This window comes from Gossypium raimondii, chromosome 2 (genome assembly GCF_025698545.1).
Source record: "Gossypium raimondii isolate GPD5lz chromosome 2, ASM2569854v1, whole genome shotgun sequence".
Classification (NCBI taxonomy): Eukaryota; Viridiplantae; Streptophyta; class Magnoliopsida; order Malvales; family Malvaceae; genus Gossypium; species Gossypium raimondii.
Window position 1 is genome coordinate 17,253,675 of NC_068566.1, and position 27,558 is coordinate 17,281,232.

Consider the following 27,558-nt stretch of genomic DNA (forward strand, 5'->3'; position numbering starts at 1 on the left):
TTATTTTATTTTGTTTTATTGTTGGAACTATATTAATTAAAAGAAAAGGATTTTGAAAATTTAGGTGGAATTTGAGTTATTAAAAGTTATTATAAAATTCTTTATATTTTTAGAAATTTAAAAATTGTGATAAAATTAAAATCTTTCATTCCAACAGACGCCACAAGTTTAAGTTGGTTTTTTATCAATACATTCAATGGGAAAAATAATCTAAATACTAAATCGAAAGATGAAACAAAATTTTATGAGGTAAATGACAGTTTTGACACATATAATACTATTTAAATTAAATTACTAGATTATTTATCTGATTAAGTTAGTATCATAAATTAACTCAATAACAAAATTACTAAAATAACCTTAGATATAAGTTAATTATTACAATGACATTATTATATTTTTCTTATTTAAAAAATCAATTAAAATTTTGTTTTATATTTTTATACACGTTGTACATTTATTATAATGATATCTTTATCTAAACTTTATTTATTTATTTTAATTTTGTATATTATTATTAGTTTCAAAAGTTTTATTAAATTTAAACACATAATTTTAAAATTCTTTTTATTTATTTATTTAGGAATAATCAGAATTAAATGTTATAAAATAAAATAAATGTAGAGACATCACATCAAGAAATTCAAAAAAAAAAAAAAAAAAAGAAAAGAAAAAGAAAGAAAGCAGCAGAAGCAGAAGAAGAGCCAATAAACTCACTCCAAAATCTCAACATTTTGGTCTTCTCTTCCTTTATTATCCACACAACAATTAAATTATTTCTCATTATCCACATTATTCTTTTCAACTTTAAATATAAAAGAAAAACAGAAACAAATAGTGAAACTAAACTTCCCTATGGTGGAATGTCTCTCTGCGTGCCACGTGGCGATCGTCGGCATGAGTAGGTTGTCTCCGGTGGCCGGATATTTCTCGCCCTTCAAAATCGATGGCAAAAGCAACAAGGCTCTTGGGTTTGGGTTGAAGCGTAAAGTGGTGGTAAGGAAAAGGGTGAAGCTTGTAGTAAAGGCGGAGCTATCCAAGTCTTTCTCTCTCAATCTGGGTTTGGATTCTCAGGTTTATTTTCATTCACTTCGTTCTCTTTCACTTGGCCTTTATATCTTTTTTTCTTTTTTCTTTTCAACTTATTTCAGTTTCAAGTTCACTGTGTTATTTAAACAATTACTGTTCGACGAAATGACCAGCATAGGGTGTTGGTTTGATGTTATCGAATTTCTTTGTAATACTATTGTTTCTGCTGATATGATTCTGGGGTGTTTTGATCAACACATTGCAATTATACGTTGATAATGTTTTAGGCATCCTTAGGGACTATACTCATCTCAAACTTCAGTACCTTTCTGTCTATTTTGTATTTTTTAAAAATATGTTTTGAACGAGCTCAATGGCTGGGTTTCTGTCGTATTGATCCTTGCTTGTGCAAGTTCTCAAAAATACCAGCCAAAAGAAAGCCGTGTGATTCTTTAGTTTCACCGAGTTGGCTGGTTTTGTTCTTTTTTTTTTGTTTATTGTGTTTGTTAAAAGGCACACTATCAATACTTTTTTTTGAATGTTTCATTAGGGTATATTTTTTAGTATATGAATGAAGAATAGCTCTATAAGAAGGACGAGGTCGCTTGATTCTCTTACGCAATTTATTGAACTTATACTAAATTGGATACACTGATTATTGAGATTCCATTATGACATCAAACTATGTCTTCCAGCAAGTTAACTCTATTCTCGTCAGCGATAATAATTGCTCAAGATTATCCTTCTCAAGGCTTTTTGTTTTTTACTACCACGTCTCTGTCTTATGATAATGATGATGACTGGTAGCAAGTACATGAGTTAAGTTGCTACATTTTTCTTCTTTCATGATGCTTGTTTGGCCTTGCTCCTTTAATGTTTACTTTTTAAAGAGGAGATATTAAATTTCTTGCATTATCTGACATTGCTTTATTTGGATTAGAAGATCGCGCAATCATACGATGTGTCACAGTTACGCTGGATTGGTCCAGTTCCCGGGGATATTGCAGAAGTTGAGGCTTATTGTAGAATTTTTAGAGCGGCTGAAAGGCTACATGCTGCTTTGATGGACACTTTATGCAATCCATTGACTGGAGAATGTAGTGTTTCATATGATTTCACACCAGAGGAAAAACCATTAGTAGAGGATAAGATTGTGTCTGTGCTAGGGTGCTTGCTATCTCTTTTGAATAAAGGAAGAGAAGATGTTCTTTCTGGAAGAGCCTCAATTATGAACACTTTTCGTGCAGCAGATGCAAGTGTGATGGAGGAGGATAAGCTTCCACCACTTGCTCTTTTCAGGAGTGAGATGAAGAGGTGTTGTGAGAGCTTACATGTTGCTCTTGAGAATTATTTGACACCTGACGATTCTCGAAGCCTGCATGTCTGGAGGAGGTTGCAAAGGTTGAAAAATGCTTGTTATGATTTAGGTTTTCCTCGCAAGGATGACCATCCATGCCAGACATTGTTTGCAAATTGGCTGTCTGTTTGTTTGTCCACCTCCAAAGAAGAGATAGAGTCTAAAGATTGTCAGATAGCCTTTTGGATGGGTGGTCAAGTGACAGAGGAAGGTCTGACATGGTTGGTTGACAGAGGATTTAAAACCATTGTTGATCTAAGAGCTGAGACTATTAAGGATAACTTTTATCAAGCTGCCATGAATGATGCTATTTCATCTGGGAAAGTTGAATTTATAAGATTTCCAGTGGAGGTTGGAACTGCACCTTCAATGGAACAGGTTGAGAAGTTTGCATCTTTAGTTTCAGATTGTAACAAAAGGCCCATCTATCTCCATAGTAAGGAAGGAGTATGGAGAACTTCTGCAATGGTCTCTAGATGGCGGCAGTACATGACTCGCTTTGCATCTCAGTTAGCAAGTGATAGATTATCACAAGATGCAAATGGATCAGGAGATCATCAGGCATCTTCTAGTACTGAAGAAAAGCTCAAGTTACAAGAGACAAATGAGTTATTGCAAGAGACTTCGAATGTGATACATAGTTCGAATGGAGCACATCAGAAAGAAGCCTCCTCAGATTATAAAGAAGATCACAAAATTTGTGGGACTGACATTGACCTTGTTTCCAGCCAAGTTATGACTCCTGGGGAAGCAGTCGATGCAGAAGGAGCAGTAATTAACATCTATGAGACTGCAGATCCTCTAAACGCTCAGATTCCTCCTTGCAATGTTTTCTCCAGAAAAGAGATGTCTTGGTTTCTGAGGTGTAAAAAGATTTCTCCTGCATCGTATTTAAATCATCAGCTCAAAAGATTGGAACCTGTTCCAAGAGAGACTTCTATTACAGAAACATGGGGAAATGAGGTTGTTCGTGCTAACACTGAATCATCGCTTGGAGGGACAAGAAATTCTGATGGAATATTCAGTAATAAAAGTCCATCTAAAGAGCATAAGATCACTGCTGCTGGCAGTGGGAAGTACATGAATGGTTCTAGTTATGCTTCTAGTAGCCCAAATATGAATGGATCTCTTCAAGGACATTCCATGACTGAAACCAAAGTTGCTACTTTAGATGGTAATTTCAGTAAGCGCACATCTACCTTGTCTAGCAAGAGTGAGAATAGCAATGGTAAGGCCTCCTCATATTCAAGTGATGACGAATTGGGGTCAATGGAGGGAAATATGTGTGCTTCTGCTACTGGTGTCGTAAGAGTGCAGTCAAGGAAGAAAGCCGAGATGTTTTTAGTGCGGACGGATGGGTTCTCTTGTACCAGGGAGAAGGTGACTGAATCCTCATTGGCATTCACTCATCCTAGCACCCAGCAACAGATGCTTATGTGGAAGTCTACACCAAAGACTGTATTACTGTTAAAGAAGCTGGGGCCTGAACTAATGCAAGAAGCCAAAGAGGTAGCATTTGAAGCTATTATTTGTTAAATTGTTTGTAATGCCAATAATTGCTTCCCTGCACTTTGATAACTTACCAGAATGTTCCTATTCCAATAAGTTTTCATTTCTGTCTGTGTATATGGTTGTATAATCTGAAATTGAATCACACTGAGATCATCAGTTATGGTTTATGTGCATTTTGATGATGCAGAGTATAGACATATATAGCCCTCAAGTGTACATGCTTGAAATGTTTCACTTATTAGGGTCTTATTTGATTTGGTTCAATTTTAAGTCCTGTTGCTGTTGTTGCTGCATTGATTACTCCAATTATCAGGAACTTCTTAAACGATTTCTGTATTTAGTGCTGGAATTAGTAAGGAGAGGTGTGTATGGGTGGGGGAGGGACAGAGCTGGTGATTTGAACTTGTGACTTGTTGAAGGTAAAGTGGGGATAACATCTGGTAGGAAGCCAGTCTAAAGCACAATGAAGAAACATCCTCCAAGTCTAACTTGCAATGATAGTTTCTTGAACTGCCAGCTGGAAATGCATCTCTTTTTTATCTGCATTTGATAGCATATAAAGTCGCTTGTTTGATCTTGGCAATTGTAAATATATATATTTTGTGTGATGTGCAGGTTTCTTCTTTCTTGCATTATCAAGAGAACATGAATGTCCTTGTTGAACCTGATGTCCATGACATATTTGCTAGAATCCCTGGATTTGGATTTGTTCAAACCTTTTATAGTCAAGATACCAGGTATACTTTATGATTTTTTTTTCCCACGGAGTTGATAATAAACCTGATTGGAATCCTACTTGTTTTATGCTCTTATGAAGTGATCTGCATGAGAGGGTTGATTTCGTGGCGTGCTTGGGTGGAGATGGGGTTATATTGCATGCATCAAATTTATTTAGAGGTGCTGTGCCACCTGTTGTATCATTTAATCTTGGATCTCTTGGATTTCTCACTTCCCACACGGTAAGTTACTCAGTATGTGATCTTTGTTTTGGATATTGGATGTCCTTACAATTTCCAATTTGTTTAACTTTTTTCCGCCTTTTTTGATTGAGATAGTTTGAAGACTACAGGGAAGACTTGAAACAGGTCATCCATGGTAACAATACAGCAGATGGTGTTTATATAACTCTTAGAATGCGCCTACGATGTGAGATTTTTCGAAATGGTAAAGCAGTTCCAGGAAAAGTATTTGATGTCCTAAATGAGGTTGTTGTTGACCGTGGTTCTAATCCATACCTTTCTAAGGTTGAATGTTATGAGCATGACCGACTTATAACAAAGGTTAGTTAATTATTTTCTATGAAAAGAAAGGAAAAAAAAATTTTAGCCTCCATTGTCAGATACAAGTGACTTCTAGCTGTCACACCTGTTGTTACCGACAAAGTCTTAGTTTATTCTAGGTTGTGACTGTTAAAATATCTTCTCTCATATAGCTCTAGAGGTGTTCAAATCTTTTGTTGCTTTCCCATGCTTTTATTTAACTTAAAATATGCCTTTAGGTGCAAGGTGATGGAGTCATAGTAGCTACACCTACTGGAAGTACTGCTTACTCTACAGCTGCTGGAGGTTCCATGGTGGGTTGTCCTTATGAGTTTTCAGAGATACATATGAGGTTTATTCTATATAGACCATTTTGAATCATGGTTATTTTGCAAGTAACAACATACCATTGCTAATGCAGGTTCATCCAAATGTTCCTTGCATGCTTTTTACGCCTATCTGCCCTCATTCCCTCTCATTTAGACCAGTCATACTTCCAGATTCTGCAAAGCTTGAGTTGAAGGTAAAATTATTCATATATGACCATTCATAGTTCATTGTAGTAGAACTTTTCTTCATCTAATAAGAATCTGGTGGAATTCTTCTTTAAAATAGGATACTGTTTTTTTTCTTTAATTGGTCAAACGAGGTTAACAGTCTACTTCTTTGATGGACATGTTATTTCTCATGTTATATATTAGAAAAAAAATCATTACCAATTTTGTTGTGCATTATGGTTCATTGCTCATCTAAAGATGTTGATGGGGAAGGAATAGATGGGGAAGGAATAAATTTATGTTCTTTGATATGCTAATCTTAGTTTTTCAGGTTTAAAGTTTAGGGTTTAGGTTTGCGGTTGTATTTCTGAAACTGCTTCCCATCTTGTCATAAAATTTGTAGCTTGGTGGAGAGTTGTGGGTTTCTTTTGCACAAGCTGAGGTCACTTGTTACTAAACCAAGCATAAAAAAATTGTAACGAATAAGTTTTTCGAGATGACATCACTGTATTGGAATCTGAAGGAAATTTCTTATCTACGTGACCTTTTTTTATGTACACTACATAAAGCATTGGAACATTGCTGTTGTTGGTTTCACAGATCCCTGATGACGCTCGAAGTAACGCATGGGTTTCTTTCGATGGGAAGAGAAGGCAACAACTCTCTCGAGGGCACTCTGTCAGAATATCTATGAGCCAGCACCCCCTTCCAACTGTCAATAAATCTGACCAAACAGGTGATTGGTTCCACAGCTTGATTCGCTGCCTTAACTGGAATGAGAGATTGGATCAAAAAGCCCTCTAAGGCCCCCACAGCTTCATTCTCAAGGTAGGTTGAACCTTCATGTAAATTGATGTACAGATATAAAATTATAACTTGGAAAGAGAAAAAAAAAAGAAAAAGGAAAAAAGAAAAAGAGTTTAATATACAAAGAGTGAAATGCTATTCATTACCAACATATGCTTCCCCACAAAAGTAGTGTTGGTCAATTTTTACCCTTAGATTGTACAAATACTGTCAGATACGGTACTCACAACAGCTTTGAATAATAATAAAGAAAGATCTCATAGTATTTTATTTTGTGAAAGAATCTAATCAGTTAGTGTTCTGTATCAAGGCTGTAAGTCATCCTTAGGGGCGAAACTAGAAAATTTTTTTAGGGGGTCGAAATTAAATTATAATTTTTACAATAGTAAAAATGTAATTTCACCATTTTAATAGTCTATATCTTTATAATTTTTAAAAGATTAAATCAAATTTTTATATTTTCAGGGGGGTCAAAATATAATTTTACCTTTATTAATTTAAAATTTTAAAAAATTTAAAGGACCTAAATAGAAAATTTTTCATTTTAGGGGCACAGTTTCGCCCCTGTCCTGTATTTCTCTGTTACTTTCTGGTAGTAGTATGTATAAAGTTATAGAGCAAGTTCCCCTGATGTTGAAAATAATCCCAAGGTCCACGCAGAGCTCCACTCTATGACATATGATATGATGACTTTGTTAGTGACTGAGATTGTTGCATGTTTGATAGGGCTTTCTATCTCTACTACTTATGAATGATAAAAACAGATAAAGGCACCTAAGTTTACAAGGACTATAGGCATATACTTGGATTTCATGTCATCTTGCTGCCTGATCAATATTCTGGCCAATGGACTGAAAAAAACAGTGAAAAGCATCCACCATATATTTAATAATGTTTCGGTGTTTTTGTCTTCCATTTTTATAATGTAACCAGAAAATCTGAGATTAGATTGATAAAAGTTTTTGTTCCTTTTCTTCTATAGGAACAGAACATGCACTCCAGTTCTATATAAAAAAAACCAGAAAGATTTTTCTTCTTTTTCTATTTTGTGTATGGAGATGCATGTGGAGCATGTTCTAGGGAGGCACCTGTTCTCACTGAAGTAATGTTAAATATTAAAATAAAGGGAAACAGAAGAAAATCGGAATAAAAATGGACGACAAGCACTGCTGATGTATAATATAAAAATATACTTTTAAGAAGTCAAAAGCTCAGCTGTTTCGTAAAATAAAAGATTAGAAAATTCATAATAAAATATATATGTGATTCAAATTTACACACCCAACTTTAGCAATTTGATCGAGCATCTCATCATGTTCATCACCACAAACTCCAACCAAAAAAGGAAAAGAAAAAAAAAGTAAAAAACACAACAAACAAACAAACAAACACCCTAGTAACTTTGTATACTGACTTGAGCTCTTCATATCCTTCCCTGCAATTTTATTTTCCAGGAAAGAAAGGGCTCTACTCTTTCAGTCAAAAACATCATTCATGGTTTTGAGCTTCTTCTTGGTATTACACTGCCCTTACAGCTTGGAACCTTGGTTCCTTGGGAAGGAACTTCTGCTGAACATAAACAGACATATAATCCCCAAAAACAAACTTGGGATAAGTTTGTTCCACTTGTTGGTTTGTTTTTTCCACCAACTGTGGTGCAGGAGCAATGGTGGTTTTCAGACTTGGATTGTAAAATGAAGCAATGGATCTCCTGATCCCATGGACAGGGCTCAGGACTCGGTGCCAAGCACTCTTGTAGCGGCCATTGCTGAGGACCTCAATCTGATCACCTGTGTTGATGACAATGGTGTTAGGCAAGGGCTGGACATCAATCCATTCTCCATCTTTCAAGACTTGAAGTCCCCCCACCTTGTCGTCTTGGAAGAGTAAAATGACGCCACCAGCGTCTGTGTGGGCTCGAAGACCCTTCACCCTCTCAGGGTGAGGACATGGTGGGTAGTGGCTAACCTTGGTGCCAAAGAAGGCATTATCACCATCTCCATCATTGAGTGCCTTCCTTATGTATCCCTTCGGTAATCCCAAGTTTTCATCCATAACTTGCATCACCTTTTCTGCCAATTTCTTCAACTCAAACCTGTATTCCTTCATGGTTTCCCTGTCATAAACATCAACAACTAGTTAGACCATATACATATATATATATTCAATCAAATTAATGAATATGAATTAGCTTACTGGAAGCCAGGTGTTTTGGATGGCCATTCATTATCATCCAAGAGAGTGATAACATCTTCCCAATCCACATTCTCCAACTTTTCACTACTCTCATCCAATAAGTCTACCTCCTTTGACTTGTTGAAATTCTCCTCCCTCTCTCCCTTATAAAACTCTGATGAGACCTTCTTCACCCTCTCCAGCAACTCCACTGGGATGCCATGGTTCACCAGCTGCACCACCAAATATATATATATAATTGCATCATTTTACAATCTTAATTCCTATAATACAGTTAGAGATAAGAAAAGGGTACCTGAAAAAAACCCCATTCTTGGCATGCATTTGCAATCTGAGCCATTGTTTTGGCCCTATCCTCACCATTGAGCTTAGAGAAATCAACCACCGGAATTGCCATTGAAGACTAAAACAAATACAAGAAGAAGAAGAAGAAGAAGAAGAAGAAGAAAAGCTAATTAGTAGTGGGGGAATGGTTAGCAAAGTTTGCAGTTAATTGTGGTTGAGAAAGGGAAGAGGATTGGCCCTATTTATAGCAAATCACAACCAAGCTTTCCCGCCATTATGGATTTGTCAACCTTTTTATTTTTTATTGTTTTTCTTTTTCCTGCTTCTCGAAGTAGCCGTTGGAGTGAGCCATGGGACGGTGAAACTATGGATAATTAATTAATGGGTAAACTAAACTCAAGTTTATTAAACTATTAGTAAGTTTATGTTTTGGTACTCAACTTCAAAAAGTTACAAAATGATCACTAAATTATTTGAAAGATTTCATTTAAGTCACTGGATTGTTAAAATTACTGTTGTATGGCCTTTTCTATTAACAACGCCTACACCAATCGAAAGCTCTCCTTTTCTCTCTCTTTTATAGTTCAGTTTTTCTTCATGAAACAATAACTTTGGACGTCACGAATCTACGGGTTAAAATTCAAAAATTTTCTTCTTCGATCTCCAACATTGATCATCAGCTCGACTTAGATTTAAGGTATGTTGTTTAATTGTCGGTGGGTACTAATCCACCGTATCGATTGATGAATCGTTTCTTGGAGCTCGCTAGCCGAACTTTAAAAAAAAAAAAAGCAGTCCAGTGACTTAAATAAAATTTTTGAATATTTTGATGATCATTTTATAATTTTTTAAAGTTAAATGTCCAAAATATCAATTTACTAATATTTTAGTGACTAATTTTATAATTTACCCTTAGATTAGTTTAGTAAAAGCATGCTCAGATTACTTCAATTTGTATTACTTGTTGAGAGTAAAAGAAATTTCTAATAATTTTATTATTACATTTTGATAATAGAAAGAATTGGAAGATTGGGAGCATGAGTTTTGTTCAAATTTCATAACTTATAACCCAATTTTCTTTAGTGATCTCCATTAAACAAAGTTATCTCTCTTTTACTTATCAATTAAACTCTAATTGGTATGGCTGCCACGTACCAATCATCCTTCAAATTTCGAGACAAATGAGATGATGAGCTCTCATCTCTTTCAAATATTCAATTATTAGTCCCCAAATCATGTTCAATTAATTAAACCCCAAAGTGTTATTTTCACCAAATAAGCCTCCGATTTCCATAAGTTAGAACCTATGGGCTATTGCTTGCTTCATTCATCTGCCACATAATTGGAATCTCTTACACCCAAATAATCCATGCCAAGTCCCATGCATCATTCATGTGCACTTTTTTTTTTTTTTATTGTAAGGAATAAGGTATAGGATTGTTTAAAAAAATATATTTTTGCTACTCCATAAGTGATTCAATTGGCATATACAATTTTATTAGTTTTGAGATTAGTCATATTGGTTCATTCGTGCAATTTCAATTTTTAAAAATATATTTAATAGATATTGAGTTTAAATATCAATATTTATAAATTTTAAGAAAAAAATTCAAGTTACACTCCTTTTGTTTGAATAAAATATGCATCCTATATTTAGAGATTATAATATAAAAAATGTTATAATTATTAGGATCCATACACTTAATCTATTAATATCATATTTTTCTTTTCTCTCTTTCTTTCTTTTTTAAATATCCTTATGAATCAATTAAACTAAACTCGTCGACCAATCATAGATAAAATGATAAAAAATTATGTTTAAATTTTCAGTTAATATTAATCTCAAGTTTAATCTTAAAATAATCTAAATTTATATCTATATTAAAGTTAGAGATGATTTTGTATTTGTTGCTTGCTTGTAAATTTTATTTTGGAAGGATGTTACTTGTAATTTAAATCATTGCCGACTCCCCAACATTAGGCATAGATGTTGAAGGGTGTAGCCCCCCAATCCATCACCGTCTCATCATCTCCCACACCTCAATTGCTGCTCTTCAACCAAATGCACTCTTATAAATGTACATGTTGTAGTACCCATAGTTTAAGGGTTAAGCAAAACAAACCCAATAAACACTTGTATTATATTAATCATCATTTTATTATTGCATTTGTCAACTCCTTTTATCTTATTATATTCTAACTAGTTTCCTTTTTCTTTTCCTGTATTTTTCTTATAGTTGTTATTGTTAATTGAGAAAAGTTTTGTTGCTGGTGTTGTTAAATTACTTGACGCCTTTATGTATTATAGACTTTGAATTCAATTAGTACTTCTCTTATATTTTTAATCTTGAAGTCAATACATGATAAGATTTATGTTACGCTTAACTGAAATATTACTTTTTACATTCATTAGATAGTTATAAACTAATCATAATCGGTAATTTTTAACTATTTATATGACTTATTTGTGACGAAGAGAATGAAAACTTTTGCTTATTTTGAAGAGGTCTTGTTTTTTTACAAGAGTTTTTACTCATAGTTCTAATTGTATGTTTCAATTTGTACTAATTATTCTTTATTTTATATCTAACTATTTTAGAACATATATGTTAAATTGTTACGTGGGGTAGGAAACACTGTCATTTAGAAGTTAAATGGGGTTAGTGAAATGCTGTCATAATGGGTTTATGAAAACATTGCCATTTTTGTTATATTGGTCGCTATTTGGTTATAACAAATTTCTACTTAGTTAATAAAAGAGGAAAGGGTTCGTTAATGATCATTATCCAAAATTTTTAAGAATTTCATTCATTCTTCTCTCAATTCGTCTTTCTTACTTCTTTTCCAGGTTAAGCTTGTAACAATTGGGTATCAGAGTCTTCGATTATTCTCTTATGGTTGGTGATGACGTTACTACTTGCAACCAAAAGGATGCCAGACAGCTGCACTAAGATGTGGCCAACTTGTAGGCTGAGGTTTCCTAATGGGACAAGAAGCTGGATGCAAAACTTTAAAGATTTCGTGAGGAGTTTTGTGCTGAACTTAAATCTAAGATGACATATCTTTTTGAGCGCTTCTTGGGCAAATTCGATGTTGTTACCAAGGTTCCACCAGTCTCCAAGAACAAGGTTAAGAGCATCTTGGGCGCTCCTCCTGGGTTTCCACCTAAGGAGACTATCGTTGATGCTCATTTGGCTCTGATGGAGGATGTTGGTTCGAGGGGGTAGCAAAGGTGGTTCCATCTATGGAGGTAACCACGCGTACAAATTAAAGTGTCCTAAGTTTGATGGTTAAAATTTTCGTGGTTGGCAAGCTAAGATGGAATAAAATTTTAAGGGTGAGCTCATGCTTGATAATGTCAAGGTGCACATAGTCATGCTTTAGTTGGAGGGAAAAACCTTGGATTGACATCATTTTTATGTTTAGTAGAAGAGAGCTCTACATTTGTTGGAATGAGATACTTATTGGTAGAGCATGCAAGAGAGGTTTACTCATATTCATTTTTAGGACCCTATGGTAGAGTTGGTTGTTATGAAATAGTACAGTTCAATTGAGCAGTATCATGATGAGTTTATAAGTATTCTCAACCAATTGCAACTACCTGAATTGTATGTTTTTAGCATTTTTGTTAGCAATTTGAAAGGTGAAATAGCTCAGTATGTTAAATTTTTTAGGCTAACTAATCTTATAAGAGGGCTTCATATGGCCACACATGTTAAGAATATTATGACTGCTGGTCTTAGGAAACCCTTTATGTCTTCCTATACTAAACCTAAAACCTTAATGCTTGCTCCTAAGACCTCTTTACCAATGGTTATACATACCAATCAGATTGTTGGTAGTGCTTGGCCTGTTTCAGGTTCAAATAAATCAACTCACAAATTTCTTTCTCATACTAAAATTGAAGATAGGAAAAGAAAATGCTTATGTTATTGGTCTGGTGCCAAATTTGTTCCTGACCAGAAATGTACGAGGTCATAACTCTATCATATTTTGGTGAAATCTGCTTAAGATAAAGTGATGTGGATGAATTTCATGACTGTGAGGATCACCAAGAGTATGAGACACCTAGAGAGAAAACATCAATGCTTTTTCTTCATGCCATACGACAGGGCATGAGTGGTGAAACTATGATAATAAGGGTTAAGCTTTGTCCATTATGGGTCGTAGCCTTCATTTATTTGGGTAGTTTCAATAATTTCACGGATAGTTCCATTGTTAAGAACACGGGGGTTGTGGTTTGGAAGCAATATTATTCGAAAGTGGTCATAGCTGATGGAGGCTTTATGTACTAGAAGGTTGTGCAAAAAATTAGAGTAGGAGTCCCAAGGTAATTGTTTTTCCACTAATTTCATAGTTTTGCCTTTAAAAGGGTGTGATGTGGTGTTAAGTGTTCAATGGTTGGGATAGTTGGGGCTAATTGTGTGGGACTTTCATGTTTTTACCATGAAATTTCAATTGGGGTAATCAAGCTTGTGTATTGCAAGGATTAATTCCTAGTTCCTTACAGTTGATGGATGTCAAGCTTAGCTCTAAAGTTTTATCTGCAATTGAGGCTGAGTGGTAGCAACCTTGTGCCTATTTCATGACTAGTGATGCACAACCTATATTAACAGAAGAACCAGATTTACACCTTTATTACAATTTGCAAACATTATTGGATGAATTTGTTGATGTGTTTTGGGGACATACTGGTCTGCCTCCCTTAAGACTCTATGATCATAAAATACCATCGGTGAATAAAGCACAAGTTGTCAAGATCAGACCTTATAGTTATCCATCCATTCAGAAGGCTAAAATTGATAAAATAGTCAAAGACATGTTAACTGCGAGCATAATTCGAGAAAGTAATAGTTCATTTGCTTCCCTAATAGTCATGGTCAAAAATAAGGGTGGCTACTTTGTGGGGATTATGAGCAACTGAACCAGATTACCGTGACGGATAAATTTCCCATCCCTGTTATTAAAGAATTATTGGATGAATTAGTTGTTTATTTCTTTAAATTGGACCTTAGGTCTAACTATCATCAAATTAGGGTGTAGGAGCTCGATATCCATAAAACAACATTTAGAACCCATGAGGGGCACTATGAGTTTCTTTTCATACCTTTTGGTTTGACAAATGCTCCATCTAGCTTCTAAGCCTTTATGAATTTGGTGTTTAAAAAGATTTTAAGGAAGTTAGTCTTAGTATTTTTTTGATGAATTCAGTGTTTAAAAAACTTTAGGGCTATTAAAATTGAATATATTGGTCATACTATTTCACAAGGGAAGGTATCTATGGATATGTCAAAAGTTATTGTCTGCTTAATTGGCCTATTCCTATTTCTGTAAAGGAGTTAAGAGGTTTTTGGGGCTTTTAAGTTATTACATACATTTTATTAAGTTGTATTAGATTATTGCTAAATCACTAACTAACTTGTTGAAGAAAGGTGAATGGTCTTGGCCTTAGGAAGCTGGTGCTGCTTTTGACAAGTTGAAGCAAGCTGCGTGTTATCCCTCAGACTTGACCTTGCCCAATTTCTCTTTTGAATTTGTAATTGACCTTGCCCAATTTCTCTTCTGAATTTGTAATTGAGAGAGATGTATATGATTGTGCCATTGGAGTTGTCTTACAGTAGTAGGGGAGACCATTAGCTTATTTTAGCAAGGAATTTAGACCTAAGCATCAAGCCCTCTCTATCTATCACAAAGAGATGCTTGTAGTGTTGCTGGCTGTTAAAAACTAGAGTGCATATTTAGTTGGAAGAAATTTTAATATTCAAACTGATCATTAGATTTTAAAATTCTTATATGATAATCAGGCCGTTACTCCAATTCAACAAAAATGGGTTGCTAAGATGCTTGGTTATGGCTATGAAGTTTTCTACATGAAGGGTACTAGCAATGTGGTGAAAGATGTGCCATCTTAGAATTCGAAGTTTGGTCATTCTTAGTTGTAACAACTCACCCGTGTCATTATGACCACTAATTTGTTTGCTCAAATTAAGGAATCTTGTTTGACAGATTCTCAGTTAAAAACTGATTTTTGAGTTGGAGTTAAGGTTGACTTCACATCCTAAATATAGTTAGGATGGTCATTTTCTGAGAAGAAAAAACAAGCTAATGGTGGGTTTTATGGGTGACTTGAGGAATGAGTTATTTGATTATTTCCACAGTAGTGTAGTGGGGTCACTATGGTATTAATGTTACAAGAAATAGAATGGCAAGTTTTTTCACTATAAGGGGTTAAGTAAAGATGTTAAGTTTTGTATTAATGCTTGTGTGGTTTGCTAAATATGCAAAACTGATAGCTCTACAAAGCCTGGTTTACTACAACCTCTACTAATTACTGGTAGAGCTTGGGCATATATTAGCATGACTTTTTTGATGGACTACCAACACCAAAAGGAAAAAAAACTCTATTTTTGTGATGGTTGATATACTGATGAAATATGATCATTTCATTGTATTGACTCTCCCTTATAATGCAATTGTAGTGGCACAAGAGTTCCTTTTAAATGTTTTAAGCTGTATGGCCTGCCCGACTCTATTGTATCTGACAGAGATAAGGTTTTTGTCAGCACCTTTTGGTAAGAACTTTTCAAAAGGTTGGGTACCAAATTAAAGTTGCCAATTGCTTACCACTCAAAAATAGATGATCAAATAGAGGTGATCAACATACATCTAAAAAGCTATTTGCGATGCATAACAGGGGTGAGATTTAATTACCGGATGAATTGGTTGGCTTTGGTAGAATGGTGGTACAACACTTCCTACCATTCCACCATTCACACAACTCCTTATCAGGCCTTGTATGGTTAGGACACACCTCTACATATTCCATATTTGGTTGGGGCATCTTTGGTTCACTTGGTGGATAGAATCTTGCAATATTGAGAGACAACTTTGAAAATGTTAAAATTTCACTTTCAACAAGCTAAGGATTGTATGAAACAACTAGCGAACAAGAAAAGAAGTGAAATGAAATTAATGATGGGTGATTTGGTATATTTGAAGCTTCAGGTTTATAAGCAGCAATTAGTGGCTAAGAGAAGTAACCAAAAGCTAGTAAGTTTTTAGTCCCTTACTTATTTTGGAAAAGATGGGAAAGACAACTTACATACTTCAACTACCAAAGGGTTTGCAGAAACATTCCACTTTCACGTGTTTCTACTTAGGAGCTTCCAATTGTTGGTTTAGATGGTGCCATGAAAAAAGAGCCAAGAGCTATTTTTGAAAAGTGAATGATAAAGAAAGGTAATCGAGCAATCACAGAGGTGCTAGTTCAATGGACCAACTCATTTCCAAAAGGTTTCACCTAGAAGTTTTTCATGAGTTGAAGTAGAAGTTTCCTTCTTTTAATCCTTGAGGATAAGGATTTCTACAGCAGGGGAGTATTGTTATGTGTGGGCCAGAAATGATGTCATTTAGAACTTAAATAGGGGTTACTGAAACACCGTTGTAATGGGTTTATGGAAATGTTGTTTGTTATATTGATTGTCATTTGGTTATAACAAACTCTGTAGTCAGTTAATAAAAAGGAAATGGGTCGTTATTGACCGCTATCTAGAAATTTTGAAAACTTCATTATTTCTTCTCTCTCGATCTCTTCTTCTTCTTCTTTTTACTTATTTTTTAAGTTTAGTACGTAACATAATTAAGTTTTTCCTTATGTTATTACACTAGTAACCAAACATAGCATTAATATTTAAAAAATAACTACATTTGTAATTTATAACGACTTTTGTAATTTAATGTGATGTAAAAATTGAAGACATTAATTTATGTCATATATATTTTTTTAAAAATGTTGAATTTTATTTATTTAATTTTCATATTACTTTAAGCATAATATTTTTAATGTTTAAGAAATGAATCATTTTTTTGTTGATATGAAGTTTATTGGTGATTAAAGACAATTCACACTAAAGTTATGGTGCTAAGTGTAATAAAGAGGTTTTGGAAAAATAATTGGTGGCCTGGTGTTCTGGTGGAAGGAGGCCAAGAGGGTCCTTTCTATAGGTGAAGGGCTTTAGGAGCACTGTAAGTGGACCCTAGCAAACAGTAGTCCTACTTTAAAGACTAATGAGTAGTGTTATAGGAGATGTGACCAAATGAGAGAAGTCACACGGTAAGTGGTTGGTGGCAAGCAACCATGATGCTTGGGACATGGTGGGTATGAAAAAAAGGGGGATTCTAATGGATTTTTAAGTAGGATATGGATGGTTCTTGAGGTGGATGAGCATTTTGTTGGATCTGGTGCCTTAAATGTGGTATATTCATTTTTTATACTTATATTTTTTCAACAAATTGGTTTAATAAAAATATCCATTAATTACATTAATACCCTTTTCATATTGTCCTTTATTGTTTTTTCATGCAAAGAAAAATGGAAGCAAATATTGGTGCAATGATTATCTAATGTTTAACTAATACTAAGTGATATTACATCGTTGGATCATAATACGGAAAGGCAACTTATATTAGTAGATGAACCTATACATGTCCTTAGTTTAATAAGAAATAAACAAATCAATTGAAAGACTAATATGTCGTCTATCAAGTCTAATTGGGAAGATGTTTTTTCTTGATCATCGAAGCAGATTACTCCTAGAAGACAAAGACATATATGTGACTGACAAGACTAACAGTACATCAGATATGACCCAAGTAGAATAAATCCTAAATCCGTGTATGGATTTATTCTCTTGTGATGTTCATAGTGTGACTTACATCAATATTAAGTGGATGACGGACTATGCATACGTGACTCGTATATTTTGTTGTAAGTAAAAGCCTGAGTTCAAATAGATAAGGAATTGAAAGTTGGTGCGTTGGGTATATGCCTTCTGCAGTATCTAGCATCATTCACTGTAGTGAAATTCATAGCCTAAGAAATGGATAAATGATATCATCTCACTAGCATTGCATGATAGATGACAAGTAAACGTGGTTACGAGTTGTTTGTCTTTGTGATAAATGACTTAATTACTATTTGATAGTAATTGGGTTTTCATGAAAGAATATATAATGGTTACCATGAGATAAAATAAGATCATATTGGGAGAACAAATTTATGCTAAAGAGATTAAGGATATCATATGAGGGTAACACACTTATGGCAAGGTCATTGGACAAACACTGATTGAGTAACTTTCGTAATGGTATGTAATTAGGCAGAGATCAGTTATGATACTATAATGAAATGACTTCTTTACTAAATGAGTTTATAATTAATAGACAAAAAGCTGGAACTTAATTATAAATCATTTGAGCGTTAATTATATATGTTCAATCTGTCCCTCTCCTAGCTCGTTGAACAAAAAATGAATTGCATAAAATATCAAATGAACAAAAATGAATGGAAATGATAAAGTTAGAGAAATGAGTCACACTCGGAAATGTGTTTTCTCACTAAATATAGAAATGACTTAATAATTAATTTAAGTTTTTGAATTATTATTTAATCAAACAATTGAAGTTCGAAAATGAAATTAAATTAATTGATCATTGTGAATCCGTTGAATATGGAAATGAAATATATTTTCTCATAGATTCTTTTATGGTAAAGTTCTCATGACTTTAACAAAATTAGAATTGGGTTGAGAAAAGTATTTAATTGAAAAATTAATTTATCTAATTAAATTAATTTAATAAATAATATTTATTTTAGGAAATAGAAAAACTTGTATTGGGTTGGACTAAATTTTAAAGTGTTTGTTAAAAGTTCAGGAAACACATATAATTGGACCTAATACAAGAGAGGCCAAAATCCCTCATAATACATATGAGGGATGACAACCCTAGTATATTTAACTACGGCGTGCCTCCCCCTTTACTATTTCAACTAGGAGGCTAGTTTTTCTATCAAATAAGTATTATTTGTTTTCAACTAATTCAACAAGGATTTTTTCCCCTATCTCTCCCTATAAATAGATGGTACTAGTAGGCTAAAAATACAAAACTTTGATATATTTTTCTGCCTGAAAATAGTGAGATTTTATTTTCTAAGTATAAATTCTATTTTTTGAGAAAAACAAATCTGCTTGTTTCTATTGGGAGAAAATTATTTTCCTTTTGGAAGTAAGAAATTAGTTCTGGTTCTTTGTTTGATCCATGATTGTTCAAGCCCACACTCGAAACTATTCATAGTATGAGAATAGCAGAGAAGGCCATTCGATTGAAAGCCAAGAACGTCTAGGATCTGTCTCACACAAAGCACATGTACTTTTTGGGAAAAGTTTATTGCTATAAATATCACAAACCGTCTCAATTTTCAAATTTTAAATTTTCCTCTATAATAGAAAATCATTTTTAAACTAGATTTTTTTCCAACACATTTATGTTAGTAAGTCCCTTTTATGTCGGCAAGCCCCTAGATTTGGTGGATGTTCTAGGTGGTGCATGTCTAGTAGGGTGTTGGTATAACAAGTGTCCTTTTCATGGGGAGAATTATTTTAAAGTAACCTTTGTCAAGATGTTTGCATTCTTCTTGCTGAGCGAGTGAGATAGGTTATTACTTTTGGTATGAGAGTGGTGGTACTTGGGAAGTAAAATCATGTGTTTGGGTCTAAAGTGGCAAGCTTTAGTATTGAGAGAGTAAGCAGACAAGTGAGTTTGATGAGGTGAGCCCTAAACTTGAAAGATTATGCGGACATGTGAGCCTTTGGGGTATTAAATACAAACTGTATTTGCAGCGTCAAATATTTCCTCTAATTGTGTATTAAATACAAACTCATACATATTAGGTTTATCTTTTATAACTTAAAAGTAGAGGTTTTTAATTCTATAAATAACGTTAAAAAATGGTTAGATGTTTCTTTATATATGTAGTTTTTACTATAGTATGTATGGGTAGTATAGAGTAATTACAAGAAAATGTAATTGCTAGGATAGTAATTACACCAATTATAATGAATTCTAATTCTTTAGACGTGTTTTGTTGACACGATATAATCATTTCTTAATTTCTTATTTGATGTTTGGTAGTGCAATTTGTAGATGCACAACTATTTACTTAAAAGAAGAATAAAAAAAGAAATTTGAAAGTCATCAATGCTAATTACTCGTGTAATTATCTCAATTTGAAACCATTTTGCTAAGAATTAGAGCAAGTAATTGGGGTGCTCCAATTATAATCACTTTAGTGAAATTCACGAATTACAATAATTATCCAAATCTATTACTCATGTCGTTATTTAAATCCCATTGGCAAAATCTAAAAACTATATAATAAATATATAGAATAACTTTCCATATATATCTTATAAAAAATCCATATATATAACTGTTGATGTGACGGATCAACTAATAGGAGACACATAGGAGGATGTGGTAGTGCTAACTAAGGCTGATTCACCCTTTCTGGGCAGAGAGCCGGAGAGTGGAGAGAATGAAGATGGTGGAGGTGGAATCTAGAAGTAAATTAGCAAAGTGTAAGTAAGTGAGTTGAAAGTCGATCCTTTCTCCATCATCTTGGGGACTATTTATAGGCGAGGTCCCGTATTAGGTAGTATTAACATGGTGGACTCACAATCAAGCCATCATTATGGGATACTGGGGTGGATGTCTTCGACGGGGTAAGGATGTCTATAATAAAATGTATTCTGTCATTCATTCTGATTGGAGGTATGGAGTAGTTGAACCCATGTGGGGTTTGGTGATCAAACGGATCACGTTCTGAGCAGAAGTCAGGTGTTTGGAGGAACGAGTGGTGGCACATTCTGGGGAGCAAGTGGCTAGCTTGTTTGAATTGCTACCTCTCGTCTGATTGGGCGGTTGAGTCGGGAAGTGAAGCTTTTAGTGGTCTCCTAGTCTGTAACGGGTGCAATATGTTCCTCATGTAACCTTTTGTGCTGCCATGTATCCCCCATTGGTGGGGGGTATATCAATAACTTGTTTGCATACTCGTATGATGCATGGGCTAATAGTGTTTGTCAATGTAACTATTTTTAAAAAGAAATAAAAGTTAATGTAAATTTCATCTCAACATTAAAAATTGATAATATATACTAGTAGTATATAAAATATATGTATTTTTGCTGACTGTATGTTTTTTTTTGCCGACTGACTTCGTTTGGTTGGCATTGGCATTACTATCAGTATAGGAGGATGTGCGTTTTAATGCGCTGAATCACGTTTATCCTCGTGTTTTAAGGGTTAAGAGAAATTATGAGTAGTTTTAGGCATTGTATCAAATATATATTTTTTATTATGAAGTTTGAAAATATTATATTAAAATGATTATAATAAATAGATACGTTAACGTTTTATTATAAAATTTATACTAACAAAAAATTAAATTAGAAAAAATATTATAGTTAACAATAACAAAAATAATTTTGTTATAAAAATAAAAATAAGATTAATTTAAAAGGAGTTTTAAAATGGTAATATACCTATAGTAATTAAGTAACAATTAAAGTTAATTATTTAATATAATTTAAAAGACAAGGAGTAAAAAGTAATTTAATTAAATTGAAAATAAGTGTATAAAATGAGGTGTGCCATAGTTAAAAAAAGAAAACTATAATATAAAAATGCTTATTCATTTCTATTTTAGATTGAACCTTGTAATATATATGAAATGGGTAGAAGTATTATGGAGGCTTTTGTATTAGGAGGTAATTATTTTTGCCCTATACAAAAGAAAAAGAAAAAGAAAAGAAAGAGTAAATTAATTTTTATACGTTAGATCAAAGAGAAAATTAATTCTTTTATTATAAATTCTATTTATTTCTATTATCAAAATTAATCATTGTACGTCAACATGAAATATACATGGCATGAAAAATGTAATTGTCTAGTTATTCTATAAGTCACTTTAATTTTTAATAATAGAGATAGATGAAATTTTTAATGAAAAAACTAATTCACTTTTTAATTTAACATACCATAACTAATATACACCTTTTATAAGTAAAAGAGAAAATGACCATATGCAGGTGGAGGACTGATCTATAATTGAAGTAGCTCTTAGATTTATAGTTGGACATTGCTGATATCCATTCAATAATAATGTCCTAATGTTAGGGTACAGCTCTGAAAAGCCAGGTTATTTTGATCTCCATCATTATAATTTTGTTAAATCATAACAATAGAATCACACATATATTTGTTGACATGGACTTTGATGTCATGTTTTAATTATTTCACATACTAATTAGTTTGTTGATGCTATTTATCTAATAGTAGAATTAAACAATTTTTATGTGATTACTTTTATAATTTTAATATTAAACTTATATACTATTAGTTAAGTTTCGTATTGGTGTCATTTTCAATTAGAGTACCAATTCGATTAGAGAGGTTATAAAAATATTTTTCATAATTAAAATAAATTGTATTATTTGAGAGTACTTTATTAATAAAAATATACATATGGTAAGATTTGAATTCAAATTAATTACATTAGCCAAAGATTTAATTCACCTTGAATTAAAATTGTATTTTAATATTCTAATATTTTAATATATTTTAATTTTATTATCGTTCTTTTTTCACGAATTAACTAGATACCAACTCGATTAAAAAATTACAAAGATATCTTTCTATAATCTAATATTCAATCAAGATAATAATAATAATAATAATGGGAAAAATACCAAAAAAAGCCATTTTTTTTAAATTTACCGAAATAAGCCTGGTATTTTATTATTTACCTGAATGGACCCTCTTCCCCTAAATCGCGTCCACATCACCGCGAAGTCAGGGGACATGTCAGCAAATTGCGGCCACATCAGCGCGCTTTGTGTTTACGTCAGCAAAGCGCGCTGACGTGGCCGCGCTTTGTTGCCACGTAGCGCACCCCCGGGGACGCGATTTCCCCATTTTTCCCACGCTAGGTTTTTGAATTTTAGGGTTTAAGGTTTAGGGTTTTTATGATTATTAAGGTTTTGGAGAAAAAAGTAAACAAATAAGGGATTAGGGTTTAGGGTTTCCTATTTAAATTAATTATAATTTTTTCAAAATTGGATTACGTTTCGTGTTTATGGGTTTTTAAGATAAAATCAAAGCAGGATGCTTTATCAGAAGGATTTTTGAAGTTGCGTCCACGTGTACGCGCTTTTGCTATAGTAGGTCCTGAAAAAATAATTTTGACTTGACTTTTCTGAGCAAATAGTATAAAAAATGCTTCAAGCAGGATGCTTTATGAGAAGAATTTTGAAATCGCGCCCTCGTGGACGCGCTTTTGCTACAGTAGGTCCTGGAAGAAATAATTTCGAGTTGATGTTTCTGAGCAAATAGTTTTAAAAAAAAATGCTTGAAGCAGGATGCTATTTGAGAAGAATTTGTGAAATCGCGCCCTCATGGATGCGCTTTTAAGTTAAGGGTTAGGGTTTTAAAGTTAAGGGTTAGGGTTTTAAGGTTTTAAAGTTAAGGGTTAGGGTTTTAAAGTTAAGGGGTTGGGGTTTTTAGCTTAAGGGTTTATGGTTTTAAAGTCAAGGGTTAGGGTTTTAAAGTTAAGGGTTTAGGGTTTTTAGGTTAAGGGTTTAGGGTTTTAGGTTAAAGGTTTAGGGTTTTAAAGTTAAAGGTTAAGGTTTTTAAGTTAAGGGTTAGGATTTTTAAGTTAAGGGTTTAGGGTTTTTAAGTTAAAGGTTTAGGGGTTTAAAATTAAGGGTTAGGGTTTTTAAGTTAAGGGTTAGTGTTTTTTTAAGTGTTAGGGGTTTTAAGTTAAGGGTTTAGGGTTTTAAAGTCAAGAGTTAGTGTTTTTAAATTAAGGGTTTAGGGTTTATGGGTTTTAAGTTAAGGGTTTAGGGTTTTTAATTTAAAGATTAGGGTTTTTAAGTTAAGGGTTAGGGTTTTTAAGTTAAGGGTTTAGGGTTTGTCAATTAAATTATACATTTAATTATAAATTATAAATTTATAAATTTTTAATAAATTAGTTTAGGGTTTTTATGTAATAACTCAAAAAATTTCTATTTTATTTCATCAAATAATATCAAAATATTCAAAATATTTGTACAAATAAATTAAAATAGAAATCAATCTCCGTGCCCATCGGATTCAATGCCACATGGCGGCCGTCGACGGTTACGCGCTGGATTCCTCCTTTGTCTAGCTTCCGGCGGCGGTTGTGGTTCCTCCGGCGAGGATTCTGGTTCTTCCTGTAGGGCATCTGGTTATCAGAGTTGGGACGATGAGCCACCTTGATAGAATATTGAATGTGGAGGTGTTTACATCACCAACGGCGACGGTGTTTGAAACCCATACGGTGGTGGGGGTTTGTAAAAAGAAGAGCTCCCCGACGACCCCTCTTACGATCCCTCGTGTGCCGCTGGCCTATACATCGGCTATCCACTCGGCGTGATAGGAAATGGAGCTAAACCGGGCCATTGGCTCCAACCTGCCGTAGGACTCGAAAAAGGAAACATATAAGGGTTAGGATACATAAAAGGGTTAGGAAACGCACCTGGCGTCATCTGAAAAGGCTATGCTGTGGGTATCATCGGTTGAACTACTGGGTCGGGTGACTGTGTCGGTGCTCTCGTTGGGCCTGGTGATTGAATGGCTGCTGATGATGGGCCGGGTGAATGTCTGGGCCTCGTTGAGGGGCCAGCGTCGTTGTCCTGTCGTCTTGGATTTAAAGGCCCCCGTCTTTCCCTTTGGACACGTAATTGCCGCTGCCTCTACTCTGCCGACAGTAAATACGGCTTGCCATGGATCCTAAACCATGGCATGTATTCCGGCACGTACGCTAACTCCGGAATGATGATCGGTTCCATAGTAGGTATATACTCATACCGGTCTTCCCGCATTTCGATGTAGTGGGACCAGAATCTCGGTCAATCTGTATGCAGTTGTCGTAGGTCGATTTTGTGGTGATCATCAAACACCTCAGGTGCCACGGGAATCGTTTGTCTACATCCAAATTGCCATAACACTCTGTCTGACTGGTGCATCTCCACGGTCGCATAGCTGATCAACGCGACTTTCGCGTGCCAAACGTTTGGATTTTGTAAGAACTCATCTAGAATTACTGCCCAAATTTTCAGATCCTCATATGGTGTCCATTGAAACTATATGAACATGATAGAAATATTAGTTATATACATAATACTAAATACTAAATACTAAATACCAATCGACTAACGAATGATGGAAATATCAATTTTATTTAATACTTACATGTGCTTCCGACTGTTGGTATAATAGAAGCCGTATATCTTCAAGAGAGGTAGGTAATCGAGCATGACTTGCCGAATGGTTCCACCTAATTAAATAAATTTTTAGCATACTTTTATTTTTAAAAATCTACATAATAATTGTAAAATCTAATATAAAATTTACCTCGTTATGAGTGGAAATGTATATGGGTGGTCCACTCGAGGACGTAAAAATGGAAAGCGAAATCGTGCCCATGATTGCAGTAGTGACAGGCAACCTCTGATTTTTGCTTTAGTCGGTCGTGTCGCCCCTCACATCTCCCGATATAATGTTGCCAAGACGACAGACCCCCAACTCAATTCACCAGCTGCTCTAAAATCAACGAGTTTCAGCAGCTACCTTAGATGTACGAGGCTCCGTGACAAGTCCGGCATCAGATAACCTCCAATTATTTGAAGAATGTATGCCCGAGCATATCGGATTCTTTCTACTTCGGTTGAATCATCATCCGGATCCGGGAATGTGTCTCGGGCAGACCCGGTGACTGGGTACCCGTCCACCAGCAATCTCAATTGCAAACTAACATCTTCCAACGTGATAGTGCACCCCCACATGGAAGATGGAATGTGTGCGTCTCGGGTCTCTACCTCTCCATCAATGCACTGATAAGTTTCGGGTCCACCTTGCATCCCCGGCCTACCGTCGCCACGTGCCAAAAACCCGCTTCACGCAGGTAGTTCTCTACCAATGGTGATGGAGGAGCATGCATATTCCGGATATTGCATTCCAATATCCGATCTACAGACTTTTATAACAAATAATAAATTAATAATTATCTAAAAATGTATAAATAAAAAAATCTTAAATAATATTTAAAAATTAAATTTAACACTTACCATTTTTATTTGTTCGACGGATATGTGATGCTTATCAAGACGAGTCAATTCTCCGGCCATTGCTGAAATCGTACAAATTTTTACGATTTAAAAATTTTTTAAATAAAATATTTTTTTAAAAAATTAGTTAAAAATAGGAATTTAAGAGAAATTTAAGAGGAAATTGAGAGCAAATTAAGAGGAAATTTGAGAGAGGATTAGTTTGTGAAAAAAAAATAAGGGGTGGGGGGTATTTATAAATTTTTTTTGACCGTTGGGGGGGGCAACGGTAAAAAAATGACCATTACACTGTTCACGCGTGGAGCAAATCGCGTCCCTAGGGGCGCGCTACGTGGAAACAAAGCGTGGCCACGTCAGCGAGCATTGTTGACGTGCACATAAATCACGCTTTCGTGGACGCGCTTTATTGCCACATCAGCAAAGCGCGCTGACGTGGCCGCGATTTGCTGACACGTCCCTTGACTTCACGGTGACGTGGACGCGATTTAGGGAAAAAGGGTCCATTCCGGTAAATAATAAAATACCGGGCCCATTTCGATAAATTTAAAAAAATGTGGCTTTTTTTGGTATTTTACCCAATAATAATAATAACTTGAGCACCCTGCTAAATGAAGCATGTATACCAGCTTGAGATTACTATTCTAGGTATTTAAGAGATATGAAATATTTTGTAATTACTACAATTATTCATTTATTTAAAAAAAAATACATTTGTAACACAACATATTGACAATAATTTCAAATATTTTAATAAGTTCAAGTAGATGAATCAAAGCAGTTGAATACATCATTAATCCTTTTATTAATCATTCAATCAATCTTTTATTAGTATATCATAATTAAAGTACAATAATTCATAGGGTTAATATTTACTAAATTGACTATGTATTTTTTAATTTCATAAGCGAGTCTTAAAATTTATTATGTATATTTTTAATATTTTATTATATCCCTTTGAAATATTTGTCAACTCCTTGACTCTACTTATGAAATTTAAAACTTCATTGATAGTATACGAATATTTTCTCTAAATTATAACCCTCAAATATTAAAGAACGGTCAATAAAATTTATTTAACCAATCTATACTTTGTTTCGTTTGATTATTTATTTGATTATTTAAACTTTGTATAAAATTTATTTGATTATTTGACCAATTTATTTGATTATTTAAACTTTTAATTGAGTTGGTACAAAAAATTTAACTTAATTGAAAAATGATCAAGAATCATTCTTTATACAAAAGAATAAATATGGATATTAGATTGTTTGATCTTTCTATATTTTATATAAAAATCAAATTAAGTTAGAATATGTCTATACTCATTCATAGCGAGATTTGATCATAAAACAGCATGATGTCAAAAGTTTCAATTTTACCATTTTAACCAAACTTTTATTTGATTGTTGTGAAATTTTTATTAATATATACTTTTTACATAAAATTTTCACCAATATCAAGAATTTTCCAAATCTAGTGCTAATATAATACTTTTAATTGAATTGGTGTATAATTAACCGAACACGAACTTAGTTGGAAAAAGTTTTAAATCGTTTTCTAGTAAAATAATGAATATTATTGCAAGAGTTTTGTGTTTTTAATAATTTATATAATTTTATTTAAAAAACTTA

The 27,558-nt window shown here is 33.8% G+C and overlaps 2 protein-coding genes across 5 annotated transcripts; one reads left to right on the forward strand and one right to left on the reverse strand.

Moving 5' to 3' along the window:
- Nucleotides 1–798: 798 nt before the first annotated feature.
- Nucleotides 799–8,872, forward strand: LOC105783019 (NAD kinase 2, chloroplastic). 4 transcript variants are annotated; one of them, XM_052626308.1, is made up of 9 exons: nucleotides 799–1,074; nucleotides 1,970–3,895; nucleotides 4,514–4,635; nucleotides 4,716–4,857; nucleotides 4,954–5,178; nucleotides 5,397–5,471; nucleotides 5,579–5,680; nucleotides 6,255–6,482; nucleotides 7,916–8,872. In XM_052626308.1, exons 1-8 carry the CDS (start codon nucleotides 856–858, stop codon nucleotides 6,456–6,458), a joined length of 3,015 nt encoding a protein of 1,004 aa, XP_052482268.1. In that variant the 5' UTR covers nucleotides 799–855; the 3' UTR covers nucleotides 6,459–6,482; nucleotides 7,916–8,872. The 4 variants fall into 4 exon arrangements, with proteins under 4 accessions (XP_052482268.1, XP_012463634.1, XP_012463633.1 ...); XM_012608180.2 differs by lacking the exon at nucleotides 7,916–8,872 and adding an exon at nucleotides 7,188–7,493; XM_012608179.2 differs by lacking the exon at nucleotides 7,916–8,872 and having other exon boundaries at nucleotides 6,255–6,744.
- On the reverse strand, nucleotides 7,680–9,140 carry LOC105783020 (1-aminocyclopropane-1-carboxylate oxidase 5). Its single transcript, XM_012608182.2, has 3 exons — nucleotides 8,953–9,140; nucleotides 8,658–8,869; nucleotides 7,680–8,577 (listed from the first exon to the last, which is right to left on the reverse strand). Exons 1-3 carry the CDS (start codon nucleotides 9,052–9,054, stop codon nucleotides 7,980–7,982), a joined length of 912 nt encoding a protein of 303 aa, XP_012463636.1. The 5' UTR covers nucleotides 9,055–9,140; the 3' UTR covers nucleotides 7,680–7,979.
- Nucleotides 9,141–27,558: the final 18,418 nt, after the last annotated feature.

Excerpts from the sequence above, each read along its gene's own strand:
- LOC105783019 (XM_052626308.1), top strand. The coding sequence starts at position 856 with ATGGTGGAATGTCTCTCTGCGTGCCACGTGGCGATCGTCGGCATGAGT. Across the intron at positions 3,896-4,513 it reads TAATGCAAGAAGCCAAAGAG|GTTTCTTCTTTCTTGCATTA; the intron begins GTAGCATTTGAA and ends TGTGATGTGCAG. Across the intron at positions 5,681-6,254 it reads CTGCAAAGCTTGAGTTGAAG|ATCCCTGATGACGCTCGAAG; the intron begins GTAAAATTATTC and ends TTGGTTTCACAG.
- LOC105783020 (XM_012608182.2), bottom strand. The coding sequence starts at position 9,054 with ATGGCAATTCCGGTGGTTGATTTCTCTAAGCTCAATGGTGAGGATAGG. Across the intron at positions 8,870-8,952 it reads AAGAATGGGGTTTTTTTCAG|CTGGTGAACCATGGCATCCC; the intron begins GTACCCTTTTCT and ends TTGGTGGTGCAG. Across the intron at positions 8,578-8,657 it reads TCCAAAACACCTGGCTTCCA|GGAAACCATGAAGGAATACA; the intron begins GTAAGCTAATTC and ends TGTTTATGACAG.